The sequence below is a fragment of the Dipodomys merriami genome, unplaced genomic scaffold (assembly GCF_024711535.1).
Source record: "Dipodomys merriami isolate MVZ:Mamm:240054 unplaced genomic scaffold, mDipMer1.0.p SCAF_8, whole genome shotgun sequence".
NCBI lineage: Eukaryota > Metazoa > Chordata > Mammalia > Rodentia > Heteromyidae > Dipodomys > Dipodomys merriami.
In genome coordinates, this window is record NW_027206401.1 from 49857008 (window position 1) to 49883028 (window position 26021).

The window sequence follows — 26021 nt, forward strand, 5'->3', positions numbered from 1 at the left end:
CAAGTACCAACCATGACCCTGACTCTGGGCAGAATGTCCAGAACTTAGAAGACAGGGTGCTTGCTTTCAAGTTTTTTAAATTCCAGAGCTGCTTCAGACACTTGTTAGAACTTAACTCTACACCAATCTGCAGTTGGAGATTTAAACTTTATACCATTTCCTCAAAATCAGCACTTTTTGTACTGGCCTGGATTTTTTCTCATTTCTCTCCTTTGATGATTTTCATATTACTATTATTTCTCATATTTTGGAGGGGATGGGGAAGATTAAGTGTATGTGGCCCAGTTTGAGCACTGGTACTAGAGGTGTGTGACACATCTAATGTCTCCTACTTTAGGGAAGAGAAGTAGTTCCTTTCCCTCACCAGACAGTAGGGGTATCACAGATTCATTATATATAAAAATGTATATAAATTATATAAATACTACAAACATAAATTTATATAAAATATATAATTCTAATAACCCACAAAATGTTTATACTAGGATAATAGCTCTATAACCCAACTGAGTCAGAATCTGATATTTTAAGCACTGAATATTCTCTACTGCACTTTACTCTAACCATAGTTAAAAAGAACAAATATTCTATTAAAATGCAATGTGACTATGAGATTTACATCTCCCTTCAAAAGAAAAAAATCAACTTAGCTGTTTGATGGGGGAATATACCAGAATATAAAATACAGGGAGTCTGCAAGGGAAGGGGTGACATTGAGAAAAAGAAAGGTACTCTTTACCTGATTTATGTAACTGTAACCCCTTTTTACATCACTTTCATAATAAATCTTTTTTTCCCCCCTCCATCAGTCATGGGGCTTGAACTTTGGGCCTGGGCACTGTACCTGAGCTCTTCAGCTCAAGGATAACACTCTACCACTTGAGCCACAGCACCACTTCTGGCTTTCTGTTTATGTGGTGCTGAGGAATCGAACCCAGGGCCTCATGCATGCAAGGCAAGCACTTTACCTCTGAGCAACCTCCCTAGCCCCATAATAAAATTTTTTAAAGGCAATACAGTGTGGCTCTGGCAGTCTAAGCAAGAAACAATTGTGATTTAGTTATGACATGGACAGCAACCATGACTGAATACAGGGGAGAGTGATGGATTGGTTAGTAGGATAACATCAATGAATCTTCAAGCAGACTTCACTTTCCAAAATATGCAATACTGGTAGAGGGATAGAGGATGGTGGAGATGGAAAAATTAGATTTGGATATAATAAGACAATTCGGTTACTTGTACATACCATTAGAATAATTCGAATAATGGGCAAGTTTGGTATTAGAAGTACACTGATAATATAAATACACTAATCACTACAGAACAGACCAAATCATCCAAAATTGAGAGCTCTAATGACTGAAGGTCAGGTTCTGGGAGATGAAGTAGGGGTTAAGTCAGAGATAAAGCAATCAAGAAAGAATGAACAAACAAAGGGTCAAGAAAAACATGAAGAATACTTCAAGCAGAGCCACTAACCCCCTACTGAATGCTTCTGTCAAAGCAAATAAAGGCTCAAAAAGCACCAGTAGATATGATAGCATAAGAGGCTGGTTATCCTGGTTTTTAGGAGGGATATAGATTGGAGGTCAAAAGCTGAAATAAGTAATGCTCAACTTTAAATTTTCATCAGTCATTTTCACTTGTGGAAGCAAGTTAAAGGTACTTGCTAGCCTGTTTTGGGGAACATTTATTTTTTTCATGCTGGTCCTGGGGCTTGAACTCAGGGTGCTGTCTCTCAGCTTTTGCTCAAAGCTAGCACTGGACCACTTGTGCCACAGGCCCACTTACGGCTTTTTCTGAGGACTTCCTTGCCTGGGCAAGGAAGATCTCAGCCTCCTGAATAGCTAGAATTACAGCCATGAGTCATCAGTGCCTGGTAGTAATATTTAAAGTTTTGAGATGATCAAGTTCTTGGAATAATTTTCTTCCATTCAATGGCTCAAGTAGACAAAAGGTTTTTGGATTCTTCCAGGAAATTATGACCAGGGTGGGGTGGGGACATTTTTAGAGTTTATGCAAAGTAAGGTATAGAATAATGGAATTAAGTCTCTAAGCTCAACAATCTGAGGACAAGAGATGAATAGTTAGCAAATGGTAGTTGTGATCATGTAGAAGTGTTTTTCAGTGGATATAGTTTGAGCAGGAGACTAGTAGTATCACTTACTTTATCAAAAGGTATTGACGGAAGGCAAAGTGAGTGAACAAGTAACAAATATACAAGCATAAAAGATTGCAAGACTAGCTAAAAGCCAAGCTGGAGGCATGTCTTAAGTGGTAGAGCACTGGTCATGAGCAAGCAAGCCTAGCACAGTGTTCAGGACACAGAGTTCAAACCTGGGGGTGGGGGTAATTGACAGTAGGAAGATACAAGATACAAGTATCTAGAGAGGTTGGCAGAAGCTTTGAGGAACAAGGAAGGAAACTGGATGTTTTTTGTTGCACCAGTCCTTGGGCTTGAACTTACAAGTATGAACCACGGATGCCTGGCAGGAGACTGAATTTTAAAGCACATTTAGCTGTTATTGAATATATTCAATAACAAATGTTATTGAATATAGGTTATTCAAGTCATTAACAACCAATACAGTAGAAGAACCAACTGGAATGGATAGAGAGCAATAATAATCACCCTTTATAAATAGCTAACACACCTGACTTGGTACACAACTAAATGACAAGTCATTTTAGATGAATCAGCATTTCTTAGTTTGTTCCCTAGAGTACTAATCCAGTAGGATATAATTATTAACTTCAAAAGAGAACAAATGTACTCAATTTAGTGTAGAAAATTTCCACTGAAACAGCTGAGACAGAAGTTTTCAATCTTCAATATGCTAATGGACATTAGATTCTTTAAGAGGGAGCTATTACAATATGCAATTTAGAAGACAACTTTATCATAACTCAATTCCATGACTGATATAAAAAATTCTAAGGCTGCTTCAGAGTGCATTGCTTTCTGGCACCTCCCATAAACATGAACTTTGTTTTCCAACTCCATTAACACTTTTTAATTCTGCTTCCATCAGTTTTTTTTTTTTTTGCAAGTTTTTCATGTTTCTTTGCTAATTTCATTTATCCAATTTTCATCCTATATACAATGCCAATTAACTCTCTAAAATTAGAGTTAAATTACTGGATAAATTACTCAACCTAAATGCATTCAATGCCACCTTTCCTTATTTAAAATCTGTATCCATCTAGCCTTTTAAAGTAATTAAACTTTACTGAATTTAACACTGACAAAAACTTTAAAAATTAACATAAGATAATGATGTAACTAGCACAATTCTGAACTGTAATGTTAACATTCTCTGGTTGTTTAAGAAGGAAAAAATTTTAGTGACAAAATTTAGGCTGTGGGAAGATATTCCAAAGACAATAGACTAAGGAAAAGTATACCATGAAAAACATAATTTAGGATGTTTTAATACTTAGGCATTACATTCCATATCAAATTTAATCAACATGCTATCCTATAAACTCATTATTTTATACCATGATTTTTCTATTCCATGCTAAAAAAAAAAAAAAAAAAGCCCACTTTTCCATAATTACTTTGAGCATACTGTACCCAAACCAAAAACCCAGCACTCAATGTTGGCAAACTCTCTAAAACATAAGAGAAGGAGATTTACAGAAATGTCTAGGGGTCAATTTCCTTCAACCAACAAGAAAGAAAAGAAAGGCCCTAACACATTGGTATTTTCACTTACCAGTGGCTCATGATTACAACGATCAGAAGTGCTTGCTGTTTTTTGTGAACTGCCTACCTTTAAAAGCTAGGTCAATTCCTAAGAAAACTTAATGAAAACATTCAACTGTTAAAAAAATACTAAAATTTGGTTACTGTTTAGAAAAGGCAAGTATTAATCACCCATTAAAAAATCTTTTTTATTTTAGTAACAGTGGGCCTACCAAAGGAATCTTCATGTGTCAAGTAGTATGCATATTGAAAATAAACTCGAAGGAGGTAAAACCAACTATTCAACATAACCCATGATGCCTTAAAAAATAAAATTATAATACTAAAACTTAAAAACAATTTTCCAAAAGAAAATAGCTCACACCTTGACCATGCTTATTTATTCAGAGTACCAGCAATTTCAGTTAAGTGCTTCATTTGTTCTGCAAATCTGATGCTTCACAGGGAATATACATATTTTTGTACCACAATATCATTAATATCTCAGGCTAATAATATTGTGAATGTGTTTCATAACGCAATGTAAAACAGCAATGCTTCTCTTTGTGGCAAACAAAAAGTAAATATTCAAAGGATGTCTTCTTTTGTTTCCAGTATTAATTTTAGTTGGATATTAGGTGATGGTAATCAATTTTTCTAAAATAACTTCTACTTTTGGCCATAAATCCACAATATAAATATGGTGAATAAAACTAAGCTAGAAGAGCTATATAGTGAATAATCAAAATAATCAATTACAACTAATACTGTTCTTGAAGACTGATCTAATGAAAAATGTATCATTAGATATGCTGAGAAAATACAGACAAATCTGTACAATCTAACATCTATAAACAGTAAAATCAAAACATCCAACTTCCTTATAGAAAGTGTTTCATCAATGTAACTATAAATGTTAAGAATTCTTGCATTTTATAAACACAAGATGGGCTCACTTCGATGATACCAATTTCAAGATTTATAAAAATGTTTAAAAAATTCTTTCCACAAAAGTTTATACAGTTTAAAGCTATACACCAATCTATGAATCTCAGAAAATGGAGGAGGGAAAAACCTTAATAGTTCACGTGTATAAAACAAAAATGAAATGTGATCTTATTTAAGGCAATACTGGGCTACTTCACAAATCACCATCTCAAATATTTACACTGCTCCACATACTAGTTTCTATCACATTCACAAAGGGTTTTTGTTGTTATTGTTAAAATACCAACATTTAAAATCTTCAATGTAGTAAATTCTTTATTCACATTTCTATTAGATTTCATGGACTCATAATAGCTATATCCAATTAGAAGCAATGGGAGAAAAAAAAAAGAAATCTGTAGCTACAGAAAACTAATTATTAGAGTCTGTTTAATTTCACATGCCACCCAAAAATCCTGGATGGCAAATTTACAAAACAGAGCAAAGTGTTGATATAATGTGCCTACTTTGTGAAACAACCTTAAGATCATCTCGAAGATATATTTTTCATGTAAAAAAAAAAAATCAATGAACTATGGCAGTTTCTATTTTTAGTTCAAAAAAGTTCTTAATTTAAAACAATAAAAGTTTTAAAAACTTGATCACTTAGTTAAAAATTAAAATTGCAAATATAAATGTCTCATTTAATAGTTTAGACTTACAGACTGCTGGTGGCAGCAAATGATTTACAATAATAAATATATACAAAAAAGATATCTACAAATAAAGAGTACTGTTATACATGAGCAGTGACATGGTGAAACATACCAATCACAGAGAATTCTGGCTAGTTCATCATGAAAAGGGGCACGGATAGAAATCTGAGGTTTAACTCAAATATTTACAATGACTGAAGCATTAATTCTGTTCCTCAAGTCCCATAGGGATAAAAAAAAAAGTTCTACATGACAAAGGTCATGGTTTTTTTTTTCTTTTTCTTTGGGAAAGGGGCAGGTAAATTTGTATCAACAAAAAAATAAACAAAAACTTTCACAATTTCAGCATGCTTGATGGCTTCCTATTTAAAATAAAACTATAAAATGATATATTTATAGTACATTAGTTATCAGTACTGCCCTCTGCCTGTGGCTTTACCTACACAGATTTCTTTCATGACAGACATATCTAAGTCATTTGAATGAACTTCAAGTTTTTGCAGACTGACAGTAGGTTTCATTTCCTGAAGTTGCTTTAGAACAAGCTCAGTGTAATCTTTTAGAGTCTTGTCTAAAACAATCTTTACATTATCACTGCACTGAAGCTGTGAGGGATTGGCAAACTGTACAAAGATTTCACTTTCTTTACAAGAACACACATGATTTCCACTAGTCACAGCAGTCTTATCAGTGTTTTTCCTTGAATTTGAATGAGAGGTTCTTTTATTTCCACTATTTGGATGATCTTTGTCAGCATTTTTCTTCTGCTTCACTGCAGACTCTTCAAGAAACTTCAGAAATGATACTTCAAACCCCATTGGTTTAAATGAGCTCCAGTCAAAAGATGCAGGATGCTCCTCAGTGGTCTGAATCCCAACAGCAGTTTCTTCCTCTTTATGCGTGCTACCTAACTCAACTGCTAATTCTGGTTCAGTTTTCTCAATCTTCCTTTTTTTATTTTGTGAAACATTTTTTTCTTTATTAACTCTTTTCAAATTACCTGCTTTTTGTCTTTCTGACTGGCAGGGATTATTTTCCTGAAAATCATGATTTATACTTGAAGAGGTATTAGCTTGTGTCTCCACACTTGTGCTATCTTCATTAATTAATTTTGTAATAAATAACTCTGTCAGCTCATCCATTTCATCTTTTTCATTTTTTTCAAATTCCTTCTGTGGTACAGTTTTTGAGCTATCGCTGGTCTCTGATACACATGTGTCAGACTCTTTCACATCATCCTTATTACCCTCTTGCTCAGAAGTTTCTTTCACTTGTGAGTTGTCACACTTTTTGAAAACAATAAGAAGATTGCGATGTTGTGATGTAAATGCTTTAGATAATTTATGGCATTTGTAATGTCTAATTATATTGCTTTCACTTGTAACAACTGAAGTACATCCCTTTATCATACATGGATACTGGGTTACGAATCTGCTTGTACACTCAGACAAGGCATCATTTCGAGCCTTTATAGAATATACATGCTTTCCACGTTTCAGAGAATAAGGCTTATTTTCTTCAATCTGTACAATCTTTGCATTTTTGTTTTCTAAATTAATTTTTTTCTTTCTCTTGGTCTTAGGCATTTTGATTCCTTCCTTTCCTGATCTGTTATGTTTTGTTCCCCGATATTTAGACTTTGATTTTTCTTGGTTTGCCTTGCTTGACATATTTTCCTGACCAGTTGTTAATTTTCTTGGCCGAATCAAATGAGCTTTATGTTTGTCATTATGCTTATTAAAAATGTGTCGGAGTAGATTAGATCGCGTTGCATATATCCTGTCACAGCCTTCACAGTCACACTTGTATATGCCATCATCTTCTGTTTTACTTGTCCTTGATCCAATTCCATGGTCTGCCTCAAGATGAATCACATAGTTCAAATAGGTTGTAAATGAAGACTTACATTCTAACTGGTCACATGGAAATTTGCCAACATCCACAGAAGCGGTCATACTTTCAATTTCCTCAGGAGTCATTTCATGAAGTTTCATATAGTGTTGTATCAGGCCAGTGATTGCTTGGAAAATTCGAGAACAGTCACTAACCTGACACCGAAATTCTTTCATGATTTTAGTTTCAGTTTCTTCACTTTCTTTACATGCTTCACTTTCCTCTTCAACTTCTGCAGAAAATGCAGGAAGATCCGATTTGTGTACAGCCTGGTAATGAAGAATCAAGTTTTGCTGTATTGTAAAGGCAGCAAAGCATCCCTGATGAACACAACGGTACGGTCTGTATGGACTATATCTGGTTGGAAGTTCAAGAGACTGGGATGTTGGCTTCTTGCGTTTTTTCTCTTCCCTTTCTTTTCTATGCCTCCTAATTTTCCGGATTTTGGTTTGTATGTTTGTGAGAGAATTTGGGTTAAATGGTTCAGACATAACTGTAATTAATTGTGAAGAAACTTCTGTTTTGTCAGGACTTTTTTTTTCTGTAAGTTGTTTGTCTGGGACCAATGCAACATTGAGGGCATTTTCTGTCTCTGATCCCAATTCTAAAGCAGGCTGGAATTCCTTTTTAGTGTCCTCTGTTATAGTTGGCTGTTTATTTACTTGTGTAATTCGTGAAGCTGACAAATTTTCATTCTGAGATTTTCTTCCATAAGGCCTTTTTATTTTTAACTTCACCATTTCTTCTGTCGTGAAATGATGTACCAACTGACAGTGTGCTCGGAGATTAGAATTTCTTGTAAATGTTTTTGTACATGTAGGTACTACACATTTAAATGGAGCAAATTTCAACTGATTCTTCTTAATTTCAAGAATCATCTCTGGAGTGTATTGATGGATTTTACCATAGTGCTTAAATAATGCATCTTTTGTCATAGCACTGTAGTTACAGCCTTGGTTTTGACACACAAAAGGTTTATTAACCCTGTCACTAAACTGAATGTGTATCATTTCAGAAACTGGCTGAACAACTGCCACATTTGGAATTGGTTTAGGAGGAGTCAGTGTTACTGATGTATTTACTAGTATACACTGGGTTGTTGGAGTGGATAGGTCATTTTCTAATTTCAATTTCTGTAAGCCTTCTAAAATTTCCTGTATCTGATCCTCCTTATGCAATACTTCAGATTGTGGAATGTTACTTTTTGTTGGCATGATACTTATGAAAGAAGAAAATTGAGAAGACTCAGGTAATTTGTTATTTTGTACAGGGTTTACTGAAGGAAGTTGGATGCTGTAATTCACTTGAGCATTCTGTGTTGGTTCACCAGCACCTTGAGATCCATTTTTTACCTCAAGTATTTGAGAATTCATAGCAGTTTTAATAATTTCAAGAGTCTTTTCAAAGTTCTGTATAACATTATCTTCAGAAATCTGCAAATCAGAATTCACTGCTGTGCATGAATTCAAAGCCATCATTTGAGAATCACCATTTTCAGTTTTTAATGTCAAAGGGGCTAATGCTGTATGAGCCTCAAGATTTGTTTTGAAATTCTCTTTTACATCAGTCACAAATTGATTGTCAACATTATTTAATTTGTGTGTTATATTTTCCACCAAGCCCTGAGGTTCACAGTTTGAAATTACATTTGAATGAAGGTTAGTAGTAGGGATCTCAGTGCTCTTTGCTATAAGTCCCATTGTTGTTAATTCACTTGGTACCAAGCTTTGGGAAGCATTAGGAGCAATTAGTGGAGGAGTAGCTTTCTTTCTTCTCTTAGATGCACTATTTCCTTTTTTATTTAAATGACTGCATCTTGCATTTTGAGGACCACTTATAACTGAAACACGTGAACTGTTACTATTAAAGTTTTGTGATGGCACAGTAGAATTAGTGAATGAACTAGAACACAAGCCATTTTCAGCGGTCTTTAGCAATAAGTCATTTGTAGGAAAAACAGGCAAATTGCTACCTTCCTCGATAGTGGGTGCTTTGGAGTTTGGTGTCCTATTCTGGTTGGTGAGCAAAGTGTTTGGGTGGCATACAGTCGGCAACAAGGTTGGTCCAGCTGGATTTGGCATCACTGTGGCATTTACTTGTGCTGCATCTGAGACACAACTTGTTCCAACAACCTGAGAAAGCATCTCAGCACTCTCAAATGTACTGGGAATGCCAGCAGTTTCCAAAGCCTGCTTAATAATTTCACTTCCTTCTTGAGTAACATTAGTATTAAAGTTACTCACACCAGATCGCGGAAATGTATTTGGTAAAAAGGTTGATGAGCGACTTTCAGCAGCAAGTAGCTGCAGAAATGATGGATCTTTAAAACATGCTTCAGGACTGAAGGTAGATTGTTGAGGCTGCTGCAAATTTACTGCATTTGTGGAGAGAATCATGCTGGCAAGAAGAGAAGGCTGTCCATTATTCTGCAGAAGTTCTTGAGCAATTTCTGCTCCATCCAGTGGTTTACAGTAAGATCTCTTAGATAAGTGTCCACCCAGTGACCTAGGGTTAGTAAAAGCTCTGTAACACCTACTACAGATAAATTTCCCATCTCTGATAATTGCAGGCCATTTAGCCCTTTTGTTGTGCTTGGGTTTTCTTTCCTTTCCATTAGGGCCCCGCCCCCGATCTTGTTTTACTTTCTCAGGTGCAGTCTGTTGAGCACTGGTGTTACTGAAGTCATTTGTAACAGGAAAAACTGCATTTTCACCACTGCTCCCCTTTAGAAAGGAGGAATTTGTGTTTCCTTCAATCTGTGAAGAATAATGATTTGTATTATTTTCCACTTGGGAAAAAACAGAGTTAGTTCCACTATCTGCTGGTGAAGGGAAGAGAGATATTGAGCTACTTTCTGCAGGTAAAGGAAGGAAAGGATCTGAGCCACTGTCAATATTCAATGGCAAAACGGTTTTGGTTAGATCTTCCATTTGTGCTGGCAAGGTAGTATTAGACAAATTTTCCATTTGAGAACATAACACACTACCTTGTTCATTTTTATCCTGAGAAGAAATATTTGGATTCATGACACTTTCCACTGAGGGCAATAATGGAGTTGACACGTTTGCTAAATGAGCTGGAAAAATGGAAGGTGAGACATGCTGGGTGGAACAGGTAGGATTCCCATTGACTTTGGTCTGTGATGTGAAAAATGCATTATTAGAGCTGCTCACCTGTGATGGCAGAAAATAAACAAACTTTCCGTTATTTGGTATATTTAAGTTGTTGGACTTTTGACCTTTTTTACTTTTGCGCTGCATCTTAAATGCAGCATACTGGTCAGGGTGTGCTGTTTTCATGTGTTTCCCAATACTCTGTGAAGAGTTATAGGTTCGAGTACATCCCTCCACCTGGCAGCTGAATTTCTGAACTGGAGCTTTTGGAGGCACTGATGGAGTTCCTATTGGATTTAGGTTGGACTGGGATGGAACAAATGTGATACTTTCTAATGTCTTAAGAGGTAAATTATAAAGACTGGATGATGTTTTTACATTATCTCCACATTCAAACTTGGAAGGTGGCAAACTGTTTTGAAATCCGGCTTGGTTTTGCACAGAAAAGGTCATCAGACTGTTTACTTGTCTTTCTAAGTTTTCAGGGTTAAGGTCACCTATTTTAAGGGTTTCTGAATTTATTAAAGAATTCTGAGCAATCTGGGTTTCGTTAAAACAATTCTGTTCTTTTCTCTCTTGGAAACCTGGATGACACAGATCATTACAAGTATCTTTAGCTGGTGTACATAAATTCGTGACCAGCAGCTCACCACTGCCTTCCACAGTTGAGTTTTCTTGCTTTCCAAAGTTATCCTCTATTCCTTGATTAAGTGACACCTTGATGGACACAGCTACTTCACTAGCCTGAAGCAGAGGAGTAGCAGTAGGGTTTTCCAAATTATTTGACAATTGTCCATTAGCTTGCCTGAGTTCAGAGGCAGAGATGTGGTCTTTTTTGACAGCTGACTCTGCTTTGCTTTTATCCCAAACATTACTTGTATCTATCGGTAAACTGTTCTCAATGTTATTTTCTGAAGGAAGCACTGATTTTTCTTTCTCACTATTATCTTCTGTGCTCTGATTTACTCTGGAAAGCTGAATGGATTCTCCTGATAAACTAAGTTGATCTTCAGGAGGTAGCACTTTTTCAGGAGGAGTATTATGATCATCCAGGTGCTTTTCTAATTCACTCTGAGAACGATACACTTTACCACAACCTGTGAACTTACAAGTGTAGGTATTATAATGCTGTGCTTCATGATCATACAATAAATAAGCTTCTGAAAAAATTCTGCCACATTTAGGAAACATGCACTTTGCTCTAAAGACTTGATGCTCCTTCCGGTGGGTTAAAAGTTCTGCATAACTATTAAAACCAGCCTTACATTTCATCTGTATACAGATGTATGGTTTACTACCACAGTGCATTTGTAAATGATCATTGAGATGAGTAACGCTCACAAAGTGTCGTCTACAGTACTGACAAATTACTTTTTTGCTTTGCATTTCAAGAAAGCGCTTGGCATCTTCATTATCTTTATGCCCCTTTACATGCGCAATTAAATTTTTAAAGTACTTAAAGCCTTTTTTGCAAAAAGTTACAGGGCAATTAAATTCATTAACAGGTACTGGCTTCTGGACTGGGATTACTTCTGGCTCATAAGATTTATCTTTGTCATCATTTTCATCATCTGAACCGTCATTGTCATTAAATACTATAAAATCTGTTGAATAGAGACTATTCTTTTTTATAGGCCGCTGTTCTTGCTTAGCAACAGTATTAGTCTTCTGGTTCTCATGGGTGGTTGTGATTTTAGGAGGCCTTCCCAATCTTCTTAATGGCTTCATAGCCGCTAGTCTCTCTTTACTAGATTGTTTAACATGCAATGTGACATGAGGGACAAAAGTTTCTTTAGAATTAAAATTCTTTGCACAGATGGGGCAACTGTAAATTCCATCTTTGTAATGTTTCTGAGCATGACGTACTATGCGATGTCCAAGGAATTCTTTGTCACATAGCACACAATACTGCATGTAGGCCTGCCAATTCCTAAACCTAGCAGATATAAATCCTCTCTCTCTTAATTGTTTTATCTCCTTCTTTTTCTGCTTGTCTTCACCAATGTCTTTAAGAAGCCCAGAATTAGCACCAACTCCACCAGAAAGTCCATTCACAGAAGTTCCTTTACTTTCTTCCTGGTAGTCTACTACTTTCTCATAAACTTCGCTATCATTTAATTCATCGATTGAAGACACAATGGATGCTTCCTCTCCCATTAGTGCAAGACACTGTCGTTTTAAGGTTTTCCAATCCCAGAATTCTGGGTCAAAGGGCCATTGAGTTTTCAAAACAAGTAAGAGCTCACAGCGCAGAGAATTTGGTATAGGAAGATTCTCTTCATCATACTTCTGGTCTGGCTGGTTATACAACATTTCCACAGCATAATATGCATCTACCGTGGGCTCAATCAAAAATTCGCTCAGTTGACAAGCACGTTTAACTTCCAAATCATCAGGTAACAAACAGGAAATGGTCTTGCAAATTGATATTTTCACTTCGGTATTTTCTGTAGATTCCAAGCGAAGAGCTTTTACACATAATTCTATACAGGTAGCAAGACCAGCCCCTTCAGTCTGTGAAAAAACAAACAGGAAATGTTAATCTAGAATCAACAGATCAGATTTATTTTTTAATTTGGTATTTAAGATCAAGGTGTTCTTTCCCAAATCTTACCACAGAAATATATGAAAAGACACTCTTTTCTAAAGCACTGAAGCATATTTTGGTGTGTGGTTTGTATAAAATAAACTGCATAGTACAGCAGACACAAACATAAGTACTAGAAGCTAAGAAAAGATCTAGGTATGAAAAATTCCTTTTAAGTCAAAATAGCACTTAAAACTTTGTAACATTGCTGGCTTATAATGAGATCAAATGTATATACTACCAGATAAGAGTTTAATAGAATGTCTCACACATAACCAAATGATCAATAAAAGTCATCTTTAGCATTAAGTTCACTTCCTTGCAATCCTTCCAAAATGTAAGAAAATTGAGAGCCCTCAGGTTCCCCAACTTGTTAGTAATGGAAGAATTTCAAGTGTAGCAAAGTAAATTATTCATTATTTGTGTGTGTGTGTGTGTGTGTGTGTGTGTGTGAAGAAGGGGGGCACAATGTTAAAGCACCTACTTTATGGCTAAGCCTGCTTAAGAATGAAGAAAGCAAGTTTTGTTTTTTTTTTTTAAACTGACATCTGGGGCAAAAATGTTAGTGATACGTTTCTCAAAGGTTAACAACTCTTTGGTTGTTCATAGGTTCATGCCTGGAATCCCAACTAAATGGGAGGCAGAGATAGGAAGATGATTGCAGTGTACCCAAGCCTGGCCCCAAGGAAAAGCAAGAGCCTACCTGAAAAATAGCTAAAGCAAAAAGGGTTGATAGGCTATGGGCATGGCTCAAGAAGTTGGACATCTGCCTAGTAAGCCTTGACTTTTAGAAAACGTAAGGACACAAGATTGGGAGGGGGGAGGATGGATAATTATGACCTAGTTGTTATTATTATTGTTATTATTATTATGGATCTCCACATAGCTATCTCCTATCCCTATGTTAATATTAAAACCTGAGCTACTTAGTTACTGTCCTAATCCCCACCAGGCTAGGCAAGACTGAGAACCTATTACATTAAGCTTTCTCTTCTATATTTAAATTCATCTTTACCAAGGAAAACCTGCAGATTTCCCTAATAGTCCTGTAATCTCAGCTGCAAAAGTAAGACATTTGTTTTATTTCACAAGTATCTGTGGCTATTTGATAATGCAGATTTTTGTTTTCCTTTGTTTTTCGATGCCAATCCTGAAGCTTGAACTCAGGGCCTACACAGTTCCTGAGCTTTTTTGCTCAAGACTAGCACTCTACCTCTTGAGCCACAGGTCCTCTTCTGGCTTTTCTTTTTCTGGTAGTTAATTGGAGAAAAGAGTCTCACAAACTTTCCTGCCCACACTGGCTTTGAACCAGGATCCTCAGATCTTGGCCTCTTGAATAGCTAGAATAACTGGTATGAGCCACCAGTACCTGGCAAATACAGGGAGTTTTAGACTACATAATCTGCCATGCTACTGGAAATGAAATTTACTTTTTATAGTTCTCTTTATACTTTGTAAATTTCTTTTTTTTTTGGTCGGTCATGGGGCTTGAACTCTGGGCCTGGGCGCTGTCCCTCAGCTCTTCAGCTCAAGGCGAGCGCTCTACCACTTGAGCTATAGCGCCACTTCTGGTTTTCTAGTGGTTCATTGGAGATAGGAGTCTCACGGTCTTTCCTGCCCGGGCTGGCTTTGAACTGCGATTCTCAGCTCTCAGCCTCCTGAGTAGCTAGGATTACAGGCGTGAGCCACCGGAGCCCGGCATACTTTGTAAATTTCTTAATAGTCAAATTCCCATAGTAGTAACAAAACTGAAGAATGAAAATTTGTATTATTTTGTGTACTACTTTCCTAGAAGGTAAAAGCAAGCCCTTCCTTTTCAATTCTGGATCAAATATATCACAGGATTAAAAAAAAAACCACCACCACCATTGTCTTAAGCAATTAAAAAAATCACTTGAAATAGTTCTGAAATAATAGAATTTAAAATCTTTTGTTAATTTTAAATTAAGAAAAGATATCATATTTATTCTTACCTCTGAATTAATAACTTTAATCAGGAAGAAAATGTGATATACAGTCTTTGTTAACAAAGAAAGTTGACGACACCTCTCTAGGTATACTTGTATTGATGGTTCTACCCTTTGTTGTAATTTACTCCAAAAAAGAGTGAGTTCCCTTTAAAAAAAAAAAAAAAGAAGGTTAAGAGAGAAGTCTGAGTATAATCATAGACTGTATGCCAGTCTTTTCATTGTATTTGAAAACTGGTTTTAATTCAAATGATACATGTGGAATGCAAGACAACAGATTCTGATCTTCTAAAGAACAAATACTTTATTGATCAGTATTTTTTCAATCCTAGAGTAGCACTTATCTTTTCTTAAAAAAGCATTTAACACTTGCACAAGCTATAGAATAGTTACTTTGAGCTGTGAGTGTGTGTGTGTGTGCAAGTGTACATAAATATCTTAAAGTGAAAAAATTATTTTTAAAAAGCATTTTTCTAGAGTTAGGGGTGGTACAGCATTGAGTAGTGTGTTTGGGACTCTGGCTTCAATCCCACCATCATATAGACACAAAACTAAAAAAATCATTTGTCTTTTAAATTAAAAACAACCAATAAGGTTATTTTTGATGCATATAGGAATCATGGTTGACACAGAACATAGAGGAGACTAATTTGTTACAATAGTACAAGAACATATATATATATATATATATATATATTTATTTATTTTTTTGCCAATCCTGGAGCTTGAACTCAGGGCTTGGGCACTGTCCCTGAGCTTTTTCTTTCTTTCTTTCTTTTTTTTTTTTTTGCTCAAGGCTAGCACTCTACCACTTCCGGCTTTTTCTGTGTATGTGGTACTGAGGAATCAAACCCAAGGCTTCATGCATGCTAGGCAGGCACTCTACCACTAAGCCACATTCTCAGACACAAGAATACTTTTTAAAAGTGGGGGACAGTATTGGGGCTTTACCTAATCTTGCACTTGCTAGGCAGGTGCCTCCAGCTCTTTTTCTGCTCTTGTTACTTCTGAGATAAGAGACTCATTGCCATGCATGTGACTGGACTATGATCCTCCTAGTTTCCCTTTCCACCATAATGAGGACGACAGGTTCATGTCACTATGCTCAGCTTCTGTTGAGATACGACTTTCCTAAGATTTTCCTGCCTGGGCTCAATCTCAGCCTTTCATACAGCTAGGATAACTGACATATGCTACTGAGCCAGCTGGGTTGATGGTTAAGAAGGGGTTTGGCGTGTATACCTGGGCTAGCTATAAACCAAAATCTTTCCAATCTCAGCCTTTCAAGTAGCTAGAAGTACAGGTGCGTGCCTGTCTTAAATATATTGTGAAAACAAAATTAACTTTTTATTTAATGAAATATTTTTTCAGAGAAAATAAATCTGACTAGAGTAATAAACTTGCCCCACTTTTAGTATCCTATTTCTATGTACCCCATAGTTAATTTTCACCAAAAAAATCTTCCTGTGTCAGCATTTTTCACCAAGTGTATTCTTTAATTGACAGGCCTTTATAACTAACTTTCCTGTTTCTACTTCTGCCAACTTGAAAATTTTGCTCATTTGCTGGATTTTAACCTACACAAGGACTTTCAACAATCTGTTTCTCAAATCCTAACTACTTGCACCTTTTCAGTTTTTTGCAAGCCTTTTCTGATCTCTTCTGAAACCTGATATCTGTAGTAATGCATCCTGTAACCATGTTTTCAGTCTCATTGGAGCCATGTCAGAGGATGGCCCTAAAGAACCACAAAATCTTCTGATGGCATGCCATTGCAGCCTCTTGCTTTAACTAAATTCTGTAGTATTTGTCTAATGACTAAAACTGACTCTAACCATGTTTCTCAAAAATGTGTCCTGTTAAACAATATGTGACCATATATGAAAAAGTGACTGCTAGTCTTCTCAATTCACCATCTTTTTAATTTAGTATATCATTATCATTGAGTCTTGTCTTTTTACTATCCTGGAAACCAGAAGCTTTGGTATTTCTTTCACTTCATGACACACACATAATGAGGACTTTATAACTTCCTATAGGATTTATTGGCTTTCTGGTTGGTATTTTTCTCAGTTCTATATGGTTAACTTCCTTCTCCATAAATGCCTATTACTTCTCCAATAGAGTGGTTCTTATACATTAATGTCTACTTTCTATTTAAGAGTGTATAGTAGGGGCTGGGAAGGTGGCTCAGTGGTAGAGTGCTTGCCTTGCATGCATGAGGCCCTGGGTTCGATTCCTCAGCACCACATAAGCAGAAAAAGCTGGAAGTGGCGCTGTGGCTCAAGTGGTAGAGCACTAGCCTTGAGCTGAAGAGCTGAGGGACAGTGCCCAGGCCCAGGGTTCAGGCCCCACGACCGGCAAAAAAAAAAAAAAAAGGGTGTATAGTAGATTGGTTTTGCTTATTTCCTAAAATTCAGACTTTAATGCCTTTTTAAACCATTAGACACTGGTTTCTTAGTTATTTTCATACTATTACACCTATAAAGTCTACTTTTCATTAATAAATGACCTGTTATTTATTATCTCCATAATTTTTCTACCTGCCTTTTAAATCAATCCATTTTATAGTGCATATATATTTTTTCCTTCATAACACAAATCAACTGCTCAGCAAACCTTGAAAATTCTCATTTTAATTCCTTTGATTACACAACCATTTACTGACCTGTCCTATATTCTTTTGTCACATATCACTTGATAAGTCTTTTTAAATGTCAGATTGTTATAAACCAACTTTTTTTTTGTGTCATCATAAAAACTGTAACATTAAAGATCGTGTGGCTATTACAATAAAGTTTTAAGGCCAAAATATAACTACTAGGTAATTAGTTTTTACAGCACATAATAAAAATATAATTTGTCTTGGTGAGGTTTAAAAACATTGTTTTTTTTTGTTTTTTTTTTGTCTTGTAAATTGTGGGTCTTGAACTCTGGGCTTGGGCACTGTCCCTCAGCTCTTCAGCTCAAGGCGAGTGTTCTACCAGTTGAGCCACAGCCCACTTCCAGTTTTCTGGTAGTTAATTGGAGATAAGAGTCTCATGGACATTCCTGCCTGTGCTGGCTTTGAACCGCGATCCTCAGATCTCAGCATCCTCAGTAGTTAGGATTAGAGGTGTAAGCTACCGGTGCCTGGCTTAAAAATATTTTAAAAACATTACTAAACAATCTTAATCCTCAAGACCAATTTTGTATTACTATTTAATAACTGTTCCTTGAAAAAGAAAACCAACTCACCAAGCACAGTACATATCCCCTTGCTGGAGCTGACGTGATAAAAATGCAGTACACAAAACAAGAGCACTTTTCTCATCACCTTCAGATTCTAAGTTACAGATCATTTCTAGTGCATCTTTGCAGTCAACTTCTGAAATCTACAGAAAAAGGACACAGAAATGTGCCATAAATAGGCATATTTTAAATATTAGAATATTCAATTAGAATATTAGAATATTCAATTTTTCATTACAATAGCTATGAATGTTTTCACCAATAAAATGCCATTAACTCTCACACTATCAAGTTATAATTGGTCATTTACTTATAATTTTAAGAGGTAATCTTTCTTCATAGCCAGTAAAACAGACAAAGAAACAGGGAGACCAACCATGAGAATTTACAAAAGTTCACTAAGTAATATTAATTATAAGCACCTACTGTCCATTAAATGAGATTCCTGACACTGAAAAAGGAAAATTGCAGTATTTTTCTCACTTTTATCTGATTTAATTCTAGAAATCAGCAGAAAGGCAGGTGTTATAAAGGACAGATTAATAAACTATTTGTTAGAGGAAAAAATATAAAAAAAATTTATGTAACTATATATTCAAAAATAGGCTCATCTTAGTTTTCTATAACTCTCTACTATACTGCTTTTCATATAAATTTATTCCACTTCAAAGTTTTTCAACATTCATGAGTATATTCACATAACCTACATGAGGGCAACTTGCTTCATTTAATGATATACTCACATCTATTACTCTTTTTTATTAAAGTTAATACTTATTACACCTCATTACAGTGATGTACTGTATAAATTTCCCTATCATCTTTGCAGCCATTTGCTCTAAGGGATGTGATAAGCCTCTCAAGGTAATAAATCACTTTGTGTTCCCCAGAACAGAAAGAGTACTCACCACACAGTACAGTGACATATGGCAAAAAGGAGGAACAAAGATGGAACACAGACCACTAACACCCAAGTACCACAGAACTGACTGGATCTTTCCTAGTTGGTCATCTTTCTCTCCTCATCAAATACTGGGTTAGCAAAAGTGTGCATAGGTATAAAATTTCAAGTGTTTGGAACTGAACAAGTGTTTATACAAATGGATGAGGTGGATAATCTGACAATTGATCTTTGATAATGATGGTAAGTGTGGTGTAGTAATAGACTCAGGAGCTCCATTATATCGAATTGGGCTACAAAACATTAAAGACTAAAAAAGATCAAACTGTGTAATCAATATCGGTGATTTCTTAAAGAAAGTATAGTTAGCAGCAGAATAAAGACTGAAACTTAAGCTGGATATAGTTGTTCATATCAATATTCTCAGCAAAAGCCTAGGTAGTGAAACACTGTTTCAAAAACAAAGCACCTGCCACTGATGGCTCACACCTGTAATCTTAGCTGCTCAGGAGGTTGAGATCTGAGGATCATGATTCAAAGACAGCCAGGACAGGAAAGTCCATGAGACTCTTATTTCCAATTAATCACCAAAAAAGCCAGGAGAGCTGTGGCTCAAGTGGTAGAGTGTTTTTATTTTTTGCTTTGAACAAAGAGCTCAGGGATAGTGCTCAGGCCTTGAGTTCAAGCCCCAGGACTGTCACAGAACAAACAAAATCCCCTGCAAAAGAAAAAAGAAAAAAAAAAGGCCCTGGGCAGTGTTTTTCTACAATTCAATTCCTCTGATACTTCCTACCTATAAACAACCTACAACTAACAATTTTTATCTATAAACTACTCTATTTCATGTAAATATTTCATTATCAAACATTTTATGTATATTATCATTCAATCATGATTATCAATCAATAATTCAATAGCACTATCATTTTATATATAAATATTATGTTCGAAGATGTTGCTGTCCAATTTATAACGGTTAAGTGGTGGAGCCTTGACTAAAACAACCTGTGACTGATATCAAAAATCCAATCTCTTTCATCACTTTTTTTATAAAGATTATTCTGGTTTTAAGCAATTATTCTGACATACAAACAATAGTAAATCAAACTGATTTTAGTTGTGTTTTTTTGTTTTGTTTTTTTGGTTGGTTGTGGGGCTTGATTACTGATGCCCATGATTTTAGTTGTTTTTTTGGTGTAGGTACTGGGGTTTGAACTCGGGGCCTTAAGTTCTCACTTGGCACTTTTGCTCAAGGCTGGCACTCTCTCCACTTTCAACATTATGGTGACTATTTGGAGGTAAGACTCTCACAGGACTTTTCTGGCATGGCTAGCTTTGAACTTCGATCCTTATATCTCAGCTTCCTGAGTAACTTGGAGTACAGGTATGAGCCACTGGTTCTAGCATAACCTGAGTCTTTTTTTAAAAACATTTTCATAAAATTAATAACAGTAGCTGGGTGCGGGTGGCTCATACCTGTATTCCTACTCAGGAGACTGAGTTCTGAGGATTACAGTTCAAAGCCAGCCAGGGCAGGAAAGTCTCTTATCACCAATTAACCACCAGAAAACCAAAGTGGTGCTGTGGCTCAAGTTGGTAGAGTGCTAGCCCCGAGCTAAAGAGCTGAGGGACAACACCCAGGCCCAGAGTTCAAGCCCCACAACTGACCAAAAAACAAAAACAAACAAACAAACATAGTGCCAGCTTCTTCAGAGAGAATACTGAAAATCTACACAAGAGCTTGCTGGGTAAATATTACTTTACAGTAAGTGTTTTTCACCCAAATACTTGTGACAAGAAGTATTTCACAATTTAGATTTTTTTTAAGAGTTGAATATTTGCATATATACAATATTATATCTTGTGGTAGCAACCCACATTTAAACATGAAATTTCTTCATTTTATATCATCTTTTTTTTTCTTTTTTCTTTTTTCATATCATCTTATACACCTACCCTGAAGATTATGCATCTAGGTTTTGACTGTGACCTGTCACATAAGGTATAGAACCTTCTACTTGTGTCCTTCAACATATTACAGATTTGGAGCATTTCAGACTTCAGATTTTGTGATTTAGGGGTGCACAAATTTACATACTACTTTTTTTTTAAGAAAAAGTTAAGCTACAAACACTTGGTGTTAGTGTCAAGATTTTAATTCAGGCTTGGCTTCACAGTCTATACTCATTCTAGAATTCCACATGCATAAGTACATAGATAAATAAAAACTCTTCGAAGATTGATTATTAATCTGACCATATTTGTTTCTTTTAAAACCTTAAAATCCCATTAATGTTGACATGGAAAAAATTGCATTATTTATGAAGAAAGAGATTTTATTTCCCCAATGAAATTTTCTCTTTAGCCCCTATGTTTTTGGTAGTTCTAGGGTTTAACTTAGGGCTTTCATGTTTTCTTGGTAGATGTTCTACCATTTGAGCCATGTCCCGATCCTTTATGCTACAGTTTTTATTTCTTTAACAAAGCAGTTTATGCATACAATGTATCTTGTCAGTATCACCCCTTCTGACCACCCTTCCCCTACCTACTCTTTCCCTCACTCTTAATTTGTGGTACAGGTCAGCTTGGACCCGATCCTATCTTTACTTCTTGCATAGGCAGAATGACAAGTTTATACCACCATGGTTAAGATTTTTCTTTTGAGGTGAGGTCTTGTGAAAGTTTTGCCTTGGCTGGTCTAGAACCACAAATCTACCGAATTCAACCATCCACACAGCTAGAACAAAGGTTTGTATCACACTGTACCAGGTTTGGGGGCAGATGGGGGGGGGTCTTACAAACTTTTTGCTAGGTCTAGTTTCAAAATGTGAGCCTCTCAATCTTCATTTTCCAAGCAGCTAAGATTACAGGAGTGAGTCACAGGAGTGAGCTTACTCTAAAACTGTACATTTTTTATGTTTTTTTTTTTTGGGGGGGGGGGGCGGGTCTGGTTGTGGGGCCTGAACTCTGGGCCTGGGCGCTGTCCCTCAGCTCTTCAGCTCAAGGCTAGCACTCTACCACTTGAGCCACAGCGCCACTTCTGGCTTTTTTCTTTTTGCTTATGTGGTGCTGAGGAATCGAACCCAGGGCCTCAGGCATGCAAGGCAAGTGCTCTACCACTGAGCCAACTTCCCAGCCCCTGTACATTTTTTATGTATCATTACTCATGTTTATTTACTCACATATATCCAATATATTTCAAGCCTTTGTGATCTAGAAATACTGAAAATTTCCCCCTCTTTTTGGGGGGTAGGGCTTTGCGCATGCTAGGAAGGTGCTTAGTATCAGTTGAGCCACACCTACAGTCACAGAAACACAGATGTTTATGAGATTATAAATTCATCCCTTTGATTTTAAGCTATTAAACCCTATGTTTAGATGACTTCCCACTAGAAAGTATGCTTCTCTAAGACAAAGCCTCGCCTCACTCACCTTTAACATCTCACTACCTACAAAGCACATACTGTGCACTTAACATTACAAACATTATAAAGGTTATTTCTTTTTTTTCTTTTTGGGTCCGGTCGTGGGGCCTGAACTCTAGGCCTGGGCGCTGTCCCTCAGCTCTTCAGCTCAAGGCTATCGCTCTACCACTTGAGCCACAGAGCCACAGCGCCACTTCCAGCTTTTTTTCTTTTTGCTTATGTGGTGCTGGGGAATAGAACCCAGGGCCTCAGGCATGCAAGGCAAGCGCTCTACCACTGAGCCACTTTCCCAGCCCCTATAAAGGTTATTTCAAGAAACGTTATACACCATTGTCAATTGTGTAGTTATTACTTGTGAAAACAGAGAGGGAGAAAACCCCCTATAATGGAAAAATGCCTTAGGCATTTTTGTGATTCTACTTGCTCCAGCCTAGAAATTGCCTGTAGTCACTCATCCTAATATTGTCAATACTCTCACTGTATTTGACGTGCTCATTTGTTACCTTGGTCTAAACTTATAACCTGTCCTCACTTTCTCAAGAAAAAGCACAAAACCATCATATACTCACGATGTCTAACTTCATGTGGGTAGTGAGTTATTTTCTGGTTTCTAATTACAATCATTGTCGACTCAAGGGGATTGCAAATCCTTTGTAATTTTTTTAGTGGGGCTGGGGTTTGAATTGAGGTTACAAGCTCTACCACTTAAGCTACACCCCTATCCTTTTTTTTGTTGTTTTTTGGGGTTTTTTGGTCAGTCATGGGGCTTGAGGGCCTGAGCGCTGTCCCTGCACTCTTCAGCTCAAGGCGAGCACTCTACTGCTTGAGCCACAGGGCCACTTCCCGTTTTCCAGTGGTTTATTGGAGATGAGTCTCATGGACTTTCCCGCCTCGGCTGGCTTTGAACCGCAATCCTCAGATCTCAGCCTCCTGAGTAGCTAGGATTATAGGCATGAGCCACCAATGCCCTGCACCACTATCCTTTTTTGCCTAGCTATTTTTCAAATAGGATTTGTGAATCTCCTCTTTACACTTCTATCAATATATTGGATGACAGGCTGCACCACAGTGCCCAGCTATCTACTGGTTGAAATGAGGTCTTATGAACTTCTATGTCTGAGGTGACCTTGACTGTGATCCTGATCTCTATCCTCTTGAATAGCTGGGATTACAGTTATGAGCTGTTGTTTCTGCCTTGTCATTTTTATCTTACATATCAGACTTTCTTTTAACATATCTTCAAGTCTATTCTACAACTCCTTTGCTTTCCTCTCTCTACTGTTTTAGAATCAACATATAGAGATACAAATTTTTTTACTTTATTTTTTTGCTGGTTCCCCAACCATGAATTCAGGGCCTGGGTGGTGTTCCTGAGTCTTTTGCTCAAGGCTAACACTAGCACCACAGCTCCATTTCTGGCTTTTTGGTGGTTAATCCAGAGTGTGGCAGACTTTCCTGTCCAAGCTGGTTTCAATCCATGATCCTGAGATCTCAGCCTCCTGAGCAGTTAGGATTACAGATGTAAATCACCGGAGCCTGGTGAGATACAGATATCAATATGCATTCTGTGTTCAGTGAACACTAGTCAGTGTACTACTAAGGTCTACCTAAATTCCTTAACAAATTGTTACACATTTGTCTTTCAATGCTCCTTCCTTATCTCCAACTTCATTTTGAAACTGATTCTCCGAAATGTAAAATTTCCATTTAGATCATGATTCTACTTTCAGAATTTTGAAGTCATCAAACATAACAATATATAAATACTATGCCAAGTACTATAAAGTTTATGCCAAATTATATGTAATGATAGGCTAATGCTTCATAAAAATAAACTTACATTATGCAGATATGCACACAGAACATTTACTCTTAATGTATTTTAAGTATTATATAAAATGCAGGTATTCCTATATATTCTACATATTTAGAGAGAATCTATATGATTCAGTTCTAGGAACACTTTATGTTGTTATTTAAACTAGCCAATTCAAAAGCTTTGCAAGTATTTGAAGTCAGAAAAACTAAAAGTACTACCCCAAATAAATATCTTATTGAACTTTTAAACCACCACCATCTGCCCTTATCTTAGTCAATCAATTAAAACATCCATATTATTCAAAATAGAAGGTAAATGAAAAGTTTACTTATAATTCTGATAGATGCTTAGAATAAAGTTGGACCCTACCCAAGAGCATATTAAAACAGGCTGACTGACAAGTCCCTTAACTACTTACAAAATAAAGTCAGGCATTCTAATATAATTGAAAATTTTCTATTTTAAAAATTAATTTCTAACAAAAATATACTCACCTCTTCAATTAGCTTTTCATTTGGTGATGATGTGCAAAGACAGACGAGGTAAGTTTGCTTAAAACTACCTTTTGTACCAATCTCTGGATGATCAGAACACAGCTTTGCTAGAGCAGTTGCTTGACTTAACTGATTTGTTTTGATTAGATGTTTAATCCTCATATCCAACAAGATGGGACCCTCAAAAGCTAAAAATTCATTCACTTTAAAAAACAAGACATAATAGATTATTAACATTTGGTAATACTTCACTTGCAACTCACATATCCATACAAGAAAACAACTTAAAAATAGGAACTAAAACTCATTTTTTCTATTCTCTATTATTGCAATTAAGGCTACCACATAATACTTGAGATTTTCATTGCCATCTTTTTATATTGTTTTTCTTTCTTTTAAAATTCTGAGACAGGGTTTCAAAGCTGGCCTTGTACACCCTATGCAGCTAGTCTAGCCTTTGGCTGGGAAACCTCCTGCCTCAGCTTACTGAGCACTTGGATTCCAGGCATGGAACCATCAGGTCTGGATTGCTGTGTGTGTGTGTGTGTGTGTGTGTGTGTGTGTGTGTGTGTGTGTGTGTGTGTGTGTGTGTGTGTGTGTGTGTGTGTGTGTGTGTGTGTGTGTGTGTGTGTGTGTGTGTGTGTGTGTGTGTGTGTGTGTGTGTGTGTGTGTGTGTGTGTGTGTGTGTGTGTGTGTGTGTGTGTGTGTGTGTGTGTGTGTGTGTGTGTGTGTGTGTGTGTGTTGATCTAGGGTTTAAACTCAGGGCCTAGGTGCTGTCTTTGAGCTTTATCACTCAAGGCTAGCTAACATTCTACCAGTTGAGCCATAGCTCCACTTCTGGCTTTTTTGGTGATTAACTGAAGGTAAGAGTCTCACAAGCTTTTCTGCCTGGGCTGGCTTTGAACCATGATCCTCAGATCTCAGACTCCTGAATAATTAGGATTACAGGCATGAAACACTGGCACCCGGCTAGTTTGCCAACTTTTTTTTTTTGGTCGTGGGGCTTGGGCGCTGTCCCTGCACTCTTCAGCTCAAGGCAAGTGTTCTTCCACTTTAGCCACAGCACCACTTCTGGTTTTCTGGTGGTCTATTGGAGATAAGAGTGTCATGGAGTTTCCTGCCATGGCTGGCTTTGAACCATGATCCTCAGATCTCAGCCTCCTGAGTAGCTAGGATTACAGGCGTGAGCCACCGGTGCCTGGCTAGTTTGCCAACTTTTAAAAACTGCATTAAAATAATTTTCCCTATTAGAGCATT

General features: G+C 36.6%; 1 protein-coding gene across 3 annotated transcripts in view; it reads right to left on the reverse strand.

Moving 5' to 3' along the window:
- Positions 1 to 4070: 4070 nt before the first annotated feature.
- Positions 4071 to 26021, reverse strand: part of Znf292 (zinc finger protein 292) — a 74009-nt gene continuing 52058 nt past the window's right edge. For 2 of the 3 annotated variants that reach the window (XM_070010652.1, XM_070010651.1), the window contains 4 exons: positions 24765 to 24967; positions 18132 to 18268; positions 14901 to 15042; positions 4071 to 12854 (listed from right to left, as the gene is read on the reverse strand). In XM_070010652.1, the coding sequence (XP_069866753.1) occupies positions 5745 to 12854; positions 14901 to 15042; positions 18132 to 18268; positions 24765 to 24967 (7592 nt within the window). In that variant the 3' untranslated portion in view covers positions 4071 to 5744. Of the gene's footprint in view, positions 12855 to 14900; positions 15043 to 18131; positions 18269 to 19515; positions 19573 to 24764; positions 24968 to 26021 lie in introns of those variants that run through there. The other variant, XM_070010653.1, reaches the window with a different exon arrangement.